This window comes from Gavialis gangeticus, unplaced genomic scaffold (genome assembly GCF_001723915.1).
Source record: "Gavialis gangeticus isolate Ggan-Ray unplaced genomic scaffold, GavGan_comp1, whole genome shotgun sequence".
NCBI classification, from domain to species: Eukaryota; Metazoa; Chordata; order Crocodylia; family Gavialidae; genus Gavialis; species Gavialis gangeticus.
The window spans coordinates 14799112-14807844 of NW_017729033.1; the positions used below are offsets into that span (position 1 = coordinate 14799112).

The window sequence follows — 8733 nt, forward strand, 5'->3', positions numbered from 1 at the left end:
TTTATTCCAGGCAAACTGTGGTGGAAAACTCTGATGACAGAAATGGAAGGACATGGCCACAGCTCCTCTTATAGAAGCATTATATATATGAGGGGTCAACATAGCCATAGAAGTGCTAGATAAGAAGTGGGCACATCTTCAATGTTTGTTTATATTTTTCTACAGGTACAGCTACAATTCCCCAAAAGGACTGAAATCTCTCCCATCTTTTGTACAGAACTCCAAAAAGCATATAAAGGTTTTTGTGGGTAATATTTTTTACTGGACCAGTGGTACAGTGATACCCCAAAGTTTGTCTATTTCCCACCCAACTATATAGTTGGTCTAATAAAAGACCTTTGCTTCTCCCATTTTTCCTGGACCATCACAGCTACAATAACCCCCCCAGTGCTCCCATAAAGGTGAAACCAATTCCTGAATTTCTCATAAGTGAAACTATTCAGAAACTACCTGGTATAAGATGGTTTGCTTTGCACCTTTCCTGCAACAATTATGCTCTATTTGGCCCAACATCTATAGTAGGTTTTTTCCCTTCTCTTATTCATTAAAACATTCCCTTCTCTTATTCATAAAATATCATTGAGCTGCTTCAATTCTGCAGTTATTATTCTACCCATCATTTCTTTAAAAAACTCTTTTTAATATGTCAAGAAATGGCTCTTTGTTCTGATCTTCAGTTTTGTAACACTATGCCAGTGTTACCAGCTTGTTTGGACTCCCTAGGATTTGTCCACTGGAAGCATTTATTTTCTTTGGGCTTGAATCTTCAGCAGGCTGAGCACTTAATTATATTAAAGTTGTACTCACAATAGTGCTATATACTTTGAATGTTTGTTTATATTTAAAAACCACGAAAAAAATGTTTATCTTAGATTGAGTATTTTGTGATTTGTAAGCTTAAAAGCAAAAACAAAAGCATAAGAGGATATAAGTATTTAAATCAGATACAAAATAGATGATAAAATATTTATGACTTACTGATAAATGGGAGAGAAATGTATGTGTATTACATTTACAAAGAATGTGTATTGCATATAAACCAATAAAGAACTGAAGAATTGGGCCTTTACCTTTGAAAAACTAAACAAGTACAGGTTTTCCTCACATTATGCTGTACATGTGTTCCTGGAAAACGGCACATAACTCAATTTTGCATAAAGAGAGCCCACTTTACAATGTAACAAATACAGATAGGTTCCAACACCTTGACTGTACTGACCCCAGACCCATTTCTCCCACTTTTACAAGACAATTTTCGTACTCACCAATAGCAGACAGTGCACACAAGCACAGGGCACTATCATGGGGATGGCAACTACAGAAACACATGTTGCAGACAATGAGCGAGGAGCACAAATCCACACAGGAGACTATATTTTGGTGTGCATCAGTCCCACAATGCACCACACAAAGCAGCTGACCATGGGCTTCCACCACACAGATCACGTAAGAGTGAATTTACCTCGCATATAACACATTTTTGGTATCAAAAAGGTCATTACATAAGAGCAAATTCACACATACAGAACCCACATAAAGCGAGGAAAACCTGTACTTCACATTCAGCATGGGAGGAACCCACTGAAGCACTGGGGTGTTGATCCTTTCTGCAGCTCATTGAACTACTTAAAAGGGCTGGAGTAGTGTAAAGGGGCCATAAAACCTGCTGATTCAACTTAGGTTAGGATTTGTAGAAGCCTGCCATAAGGTTCTCTCTTGAGCATCTCCCCATGAGCACTGATGTAGGAGCATCCTGTACGTAGCCAAGGGTCAAAGAAGCATATTATGAGTGAGGTGCAGCATGCAGATTCGAAGAAGTACTGAAACCTATAGAAAAATTCAGGGTGGTTGCTGTAACACAGTGGGCCTTCCAGGGTTGTCTAATGTATGTCAGAGGTTTCACCTAATTTCCAAAATAGTACAGAATTTTGTGTAAATAGTCACCATAGCAAATCCCTGGTATCCTCACCCTACCCTTGTGCTGTAAGAAATGGTCTCCTATGAAACAGAAATATTTGGTTCTCATTCTGGACTATCTTTGTTTTGTCTTACTTTTAGGCAGAAAGTTGTCTTGATGATATCATCTTGTCCTGACAGGTTCAAGACAGGCACGAGCTTTCATAGACAACAGACTCCTTTATCAGCTGCTATTATTTATTATCATCTGATGAAGTAGTCAGTTGTCTACAAAAGCTCATGCCTCTCTGAACCAGTTCTCCTGGGCTATCATCTAACAAAGTAAGTTGTTGTCTACAAAAGCTCATTCCTGTATGGACCTGTTAGTCTCTAAGGTGACGCCCTGCCCTACATTCTGCCTGACTTCAGATTACTGCAGCTAACCAACTCTCTGGTCTTAGTTTTAGTTCCATTACCCCTGCTCCCCTACTTCAGATGTTTAGAATAAACTTTGTGTTTAATAAATAATATGCTAATCAAGTGAAACATCACTGAAACAACCCTCTGTTATACACCACAATTTAATCACATCTGTTCCTGACACAACGTTAATCAAATTGTTCTGCAGCCATTAACAGTGGTTCTTCAGCTAACATTATTCAGGTTATCGGAGAAGAGGACAGAGCAGACACTTGTTTCATTAATGTTTCTTTACTGTTTCCTCTTTACTTGACTGACCTTTACATGATAACTTCCTTCCTAGCTGTGAGCAAAAAAGGACTTTATGAAGCAATTAATGTCTATTTAGCAAATCACTTAAATAGATAAGAGATAATAAATTACTGTATTTTCTCAACGCACCTCAAATTAAAATACACACCTTATTTTAGAAAGTCAGAATGAAAAAAATTTTTTTTTCCAGAGTTATGGCTGCATAGAACAGGGGCAGAAACTAAGTTTCTGCTGACTTATCCTCCCTTTTCTGCTTAATTAAAAGGTGGAACCTTAGCTGCTACTAAAGGATGGGGTCCATGGGTGGGTCTATGATTTTGAAAAGCTCTAAAGAGTCTCCAGGGCTGTGAAATAGCAGAAGAGAGATCAGAAGCAGCTAGCAGATAAAAAAAAAGTCTCAAGAAAGGCTAGCTTGATTAGTAGGACATCAAGAGCAAAACAAGGACAGACAACTGTTAACGTGTAGAGTGAAGAACAAGGAGCTATTAAATCAACTGAATCCCACAGCTGTCTGAATAGAAATGCCACAGTGACTGTACTGTGGGGTAGTAATTCAGCCCAGGGTATTTCTACTGTGGGCGGAAGATTAGCTTCCCAGTTTATGACACAGCTTGAGGGGAGGGAAGGGAGGCTATATTTTGCGGGGGGAAGTGCATGTGATATATAAGTAAATATGATACGGCTATTATGGAATTTACTTACCCATACGTCCACCTTGAGGGGGGCTTATCAATGACAATCTTGCTGGACCAGTTGCTGTCTCAAGCTAAAGGCATGGAAAATTATTGATAATAGAAAAAAATGTGTTTTTTATATCATTAAGGTATTTCAGTAAGTCAGTTATAATGCTTTTATAAAGCATGAAAGTAAAACATTTTAAATACTTTGATTCATAAATGTTTGAGTCAGAAGGGACCTCAGTAGATCATCAAGTCCAACCACCTGCCCTGGGCAGGAAAGAGCACTGGGGTCACATGACCCCAGCCAAATGCATGTCTAGCTTCCTCTTAAAGACCCTCACCTTCCCTGAAAGCCCATTCTAGATTCTGGCAACCCTTACCATAAAGAAGTTCTTCCTGATGCCCAACCTAAATCTGCTTTCTGTCAGTTTGTGGCGGTTGTTCCTAGTTACTCTAAGGGGTGCCCTGGTAAACAGAGCATCTCCTATTCCTTGCTGCCCCCCCCCCAACCTTACGAATTTATATTGTTCAAATGTCAATCTCACTCTTAACAATAACTTCATATATATCAGTATCTGTTATTTAGCATTCATGACATTAGAATACAGGGCAGGACACTGACTTTATTTTTACAAATAAATCTTTACATAGAAACTTTTAACCCAACCAGGATATAGAAAAACTGAGATTTATATACATAAAATGAACTTACTTTCCTCACTGGGAAAGGTACAGGATCAATCTCCATCTCCTCCCCCCTGGGAATAGAAATCAAAATATATATGTATATTATGGGAAATATATTAAAATCAAATAAATGTACTGAAAATGAAAAATATTTGTCATATTTGTCACACTACTGTGCAATAGCGCCAGTGCATGGCTTTTTAGTGATGCTAACTACGCAGTAGCCAAATATTACTGTGCAGTAGGGCTGTGCCAAGGTTCGGTCACTGATTCAATTCAGAGGAGATTTGGCCCAATTTGGAGGCTGAATCTCCGAATCCAAATTGAATCAGGAGACCCATTAATCTCTCTGAATCGAATCGAAAGCCTCCGATTTGACTCAGAGAGATTCAATGATTCGGACACTAAAATAGTAAATAGTAACCAAGGGCCAAATACTATTCTGTGCAATCCCACTGATGGGAAACAGGTAAGAATTATGACCCTGATTCAGTAATATTTAGGCATGTGCTTTACTTTAAATGTATTTTGCCACTGAGTTTAACAGAATTATTTTTGCATTTAATGTTAGGTATGTGCTTTAAGACACTACTGAATTGAGGCTTATTCCAGGAAAATAGTCATATTTACTGCTTAGCTGGAATCACAGAATGAATGCATTGATCACTGAAAAGGGTCTAATTTCTTCTCCTTTATTTCATTATAGAGGGGAAACTCGATGTCAAAAATAGAAAATGCATTGTTATCGATATTTGGATTCACCACCAAAGGATACACATTCAGCTTCAGAAATAGGTATGTGTACATTTAAAAGACATTGGATAAGTGATAATTGCAAATCTTTTACCATTCTTAAAATTTATACTGAAAATTAATGGATCTATACCTACGTTTCAGAGGTTGATGGGTGATTGAGATGAAGGGAGTATGAAGAAAATGCATTCTGTTTTGCTGAAGAAACTAAAGTAATTAATAAAACAAAGGTAAAAGCACTGTTACTATCAGTGATTTTGCATTTTATATTTAATATTTTAAAACAGTATTTCTCTTACTAGCAACTGGTTTTCTACCTGGAGTGGACACTGGTGGTCTAGCAGTTTGTTGAGGTCTGATACTAAATTCAAAATAAAAAGGAAGACAGAATATAGAGTAAACAAAAAAGTTTGTTTAATTAAGTAGTTTCTAATTATCAAAATACAGTTACCTATCTATAGTTACCTATCTATCTTTCTTATTATAATACTTCAGTTCCCCATATAGTTACCTATCTATAGTTCTTATTACAATACTTCAGTTCCCCATAAGACAAAGCAATACATATACTGAGCTATAAAGAATATCATATATGTGTAGCACCCACACACACATTTAGTTGCTGTATATTGTGTTTTATGTGGGCAAGATGGCCCTCTCACATGGAAAGCTGGGGCCTGTGTCTGGGTAAAATATGTAAAACCCTCTGGCCTCATTGGGCAGAGGAAGCAGGGGATTCTTCAGGCAGAATGGGAGAAAGACTTCAGTGTGGCACTCCCTGACTGGACAAGGCCAAGGTGATGCCATGAAAACAGAGAACAGTTAAGAAGCTCTAAAATGTATAAGCACTCACCAGCTCATAAGTAAACTACTATTTGTTTCTACACATGTGTCAGCAGCAAGAAGAATATCAGGAAAAGTGTGGATCCCTTGCTGAATAGGGGAGGCAACCTAGTGGCAGATGATGCGGAAAAGGCTGAAGTATTCAATGCCTTTTCCGCCTCATTCTTCACAGGCAAGGTCAGCTCCCAGACTACTGCATGAGACAACACAGTTTAGGGAGAAGGTGAGCAGCCAACAGTGGTGAAAGAACAGATTTGGGACTATTTAGAGAAGTTTAGATGTGTAAAAGTCCCTGGCTCCTGCAATACATCAAAGGGTGCTAAGGGAGCTGACTGATGCGATTGCAAGGTCACTGGTCGTTACCTTTGAAAACTTGTGGTGGTTGGGAAAAGTCCTGGATGATTGGAAAAGAGCAAATATAGTGCCTATCTTGAAGAAAGTGGAAGAGGAGGATTCAAAGTACAACAGACTGATCAGCCTCACTCCAGTTCCTGCAAAAAATTACAGAGCAGGTCCTCAAGGAATCTCTTTCTAAACACTTGTAGAAGAAGGTGATTAGGAACAGTCAGCATGGATTTACCAAGGACAAGTCCTGCCTGACCAACCTGATTGTCTTCTGTGATTAAATGACTGGCTCTGTGGGTATGGAGAGTCCACCAGTGGAGGTGATATGCCTCGATTTTAGCAAGGTCTCCAACATTTTCACTAGCAAGCTAAGGAAGTATGGGTTGGATGAATGGACTGTAGAGTGGATAGAAACCTGGCTGGATCATTGGTCTCAAAAGGAGCCCACCAACATCAATGACTCAATGTCTAGTTAGCAGCTGGTAGGGTCTACTTAGCAACAGGAGTTGGTCCTAGGACTGGTTTTGTTCAATATCTTTATCAACAACTTGGAAGATGGGATGGCATGGACCCTCGGCAAGTTTTCAGATGATGCCAACCCAGGGCGAGTAGTAGATATGCTGGAGGGTAGGGCTGGGATTCAGAGAGATCTTGTCAAATTGGAGGATTGAACCAAAAGAAATCTCATGATGTTTAATAAGGACAAGTGCAAAGTCCTTCTTAGGATTGAACAATCCCATGCACTGCTATAGGCTGGGAGCTGGTTGGCTAAGCAGCAGCTCTTCAGAAAAGGACCTGGGGGTTACAGCGAACAAGAAGCTAAGTATGAACCAACAGTGTGCCCTTTTCGTGATGAAGGGTAATAGCATACTTGCTTGCATTAGCAGGAACGTTGCCAGCAGATCAAGGGAAGTGGTTATTCCCCTCTATTCAGCACTGGTGAGGCCACATCTGGAGTACTGTGTTCATTTTTGGGTCCCCCACTACAGAAAGGATGTGGACAAATTGGAGAGAGTCCAGTGGAGGACAGTGAAAATGGTGAGGGGGTGGGGCATGTGACTTCTGAGGAGAGGCTGAGAGAACTGGGTTTATTTAGTCTGGACAAGAGAAGACTGAGAAGAGATTAATATCAGCCTTCAACTACCTGAAGCGGGGTTCCAAAGAGGAGGGAGCTAGACCTTTCTCAGTGGTGGCAGATGACAGAACAAGGAGCAACGGTCTCAAGTTGGAGAAAGGCAAGTTTAGGTTAGATATTAGGAAAAACTTTTTCACTAGGAGGGTAGTAAAGCCCTGGAACAGGTTACCCAGAGATACTGTGGAATATCCATTCTTGGAGGTTTTTAAGATCTGAGTACACAAAGCTCTGGTTGGGATGTTCTAGTTGGGGACGGTCCTGCTTTGAGCAGGGGGTTGGACTAGATGACCTGCTGAGGTCCTTTCCAATCCTAATGTTCTATGATTCTATGAAGGTGAGCTAGGCTGGTTTGGGGGAGAAGAAGCTGCTGGCAGCTGCCTGCTAAAGAGTGGCATCTCCTTCAAGGGAGAATGAGTTGCAGATAGTGAAAAGGGAAGCCTGTGTAGAGGGGAGAGAGAGGGAGAATTGTCCCAGTATCTGGAAACTCCTCTCTTTTCCTTTTCTTCCCCTTTTTTCTTTAGAAGGTTTAAGGGAGTAATATTGGGGAAATGAGTACTGGCTCTTGGGTTTGCTGGCCAGGAGTAAGGCCTAGCAGTTTAAATAAGGTTGAAATCTGAGAGCTTCTAATACTGCCAGTTTTGGGCCAGAGTTGAGGCTTGCAACTTTCTGCTCCCTGTGTAGCTGTGACCCAAACTACCTTCAGCCTAGCCTAGAGGGTGAGCCTGGTCTTTCCCCTTGTTTCTTTGATAATCCTTTGCTCTAGCCATGCTGTGTGGTTGGGCTGGCTGTAGCCATTAATCAACCTGGCTCCTTTTAGAGCTTTTCCTGCAGTTTGTTTCAGCAGGCCATATAAACTAGCCCAGAAGTTTTGGGCTGTGTGCATTCTGTCACTCCCCACATACACATACAGCCTCTCTGGGGGAGCAAAGATTGGCATGCTACCATTCTTCCAAGAGCAATGAGGGGCCCCTTGCTCTGCAGAAGGACCCATGATTTCTAGCAGGTTCCCCTGATGCAGTGCAACCTATAGACTGTCTTGTAGTTAGTAGTGTTTTATATTGCATTTGATGTTTTCCCTTGTTTTCTGTAATAAATCTGTCTTTTGTGTGTACACTGCTTGTGAGGAGGGGTTTTTTGTTTATGCAGGACACCGTAACAGTTCATTTAGTGTGGCAGACTTACTGATTCAGCCCAGCTCAAACAGACTCAGACACTCTTGTTTTTGATTGGTGGAGCCCGTCTACCAATCAGGTAAGGGCTGGGCAGGGCCAGCCCCAGCCCTCACATGGAGGGAGTGTCATGAGCCGCCCAGACCTGACTGAAGCCTGCATTCCTCAGGTCCAGCAAGCCTTAGGAGGTGGAGCCTCCGGAGTGAATAAAAGGAGCTGCATGCCCAGTATGTGGGAGATGTGTCAAGAGACAAAGAAGCAGACTGGGCTAAGAAGAGCTAGGGAAAACTGCCCAGAGTGTGGAAGCAGTAGCCCAGAAGAGCCCTGGAAGACCCCCTCAGCAGGACCAGAGCAGCAAGCCTAGGTGTCAGGACACACACAAGGTGGCCTGAGCCCCAATTGAGGACAGAAGGCAGGGCCCTGGGCAACCTCAACAAAGCACCCATGGCTCCGGGAGGCTTCCCAGCCTGGTCCCTGGATCAATGAGTACCCA

General features: G+C 41.3%; 1 protein-coding gene across 1 annotated transcript in view; it reads right to left on the minus strand.

Moving 5' to 3' along the window:
• Nucleotides 1-4060, minus strand: part of RNF212 (ring finger protein 212) — an 18348-nt gene extending 14288 nt beyond the window's left edge. The window contains exons 1-2 of the mRNA XM_019525898.1: nucleotides 4021-4060; nucleotides 3331-3394 (exon numbers count right to left, since the gene is read on the minus strand). Of these exons, the coding sequence (XP_019381443.1) occupies nucleotides 3331-3394; nucleotides 4021-4056 (100 nt within the window). The 5' untranslated portion in view covers nucleotides 4057-4060. The remainder of the gene's footprint in view (nucleotides 1-3330; nucleotides 3395-4020) is intronic.
• Between the last annotated feature and the right edge of the window lie 4673 nt (nucleotides 4061-8733).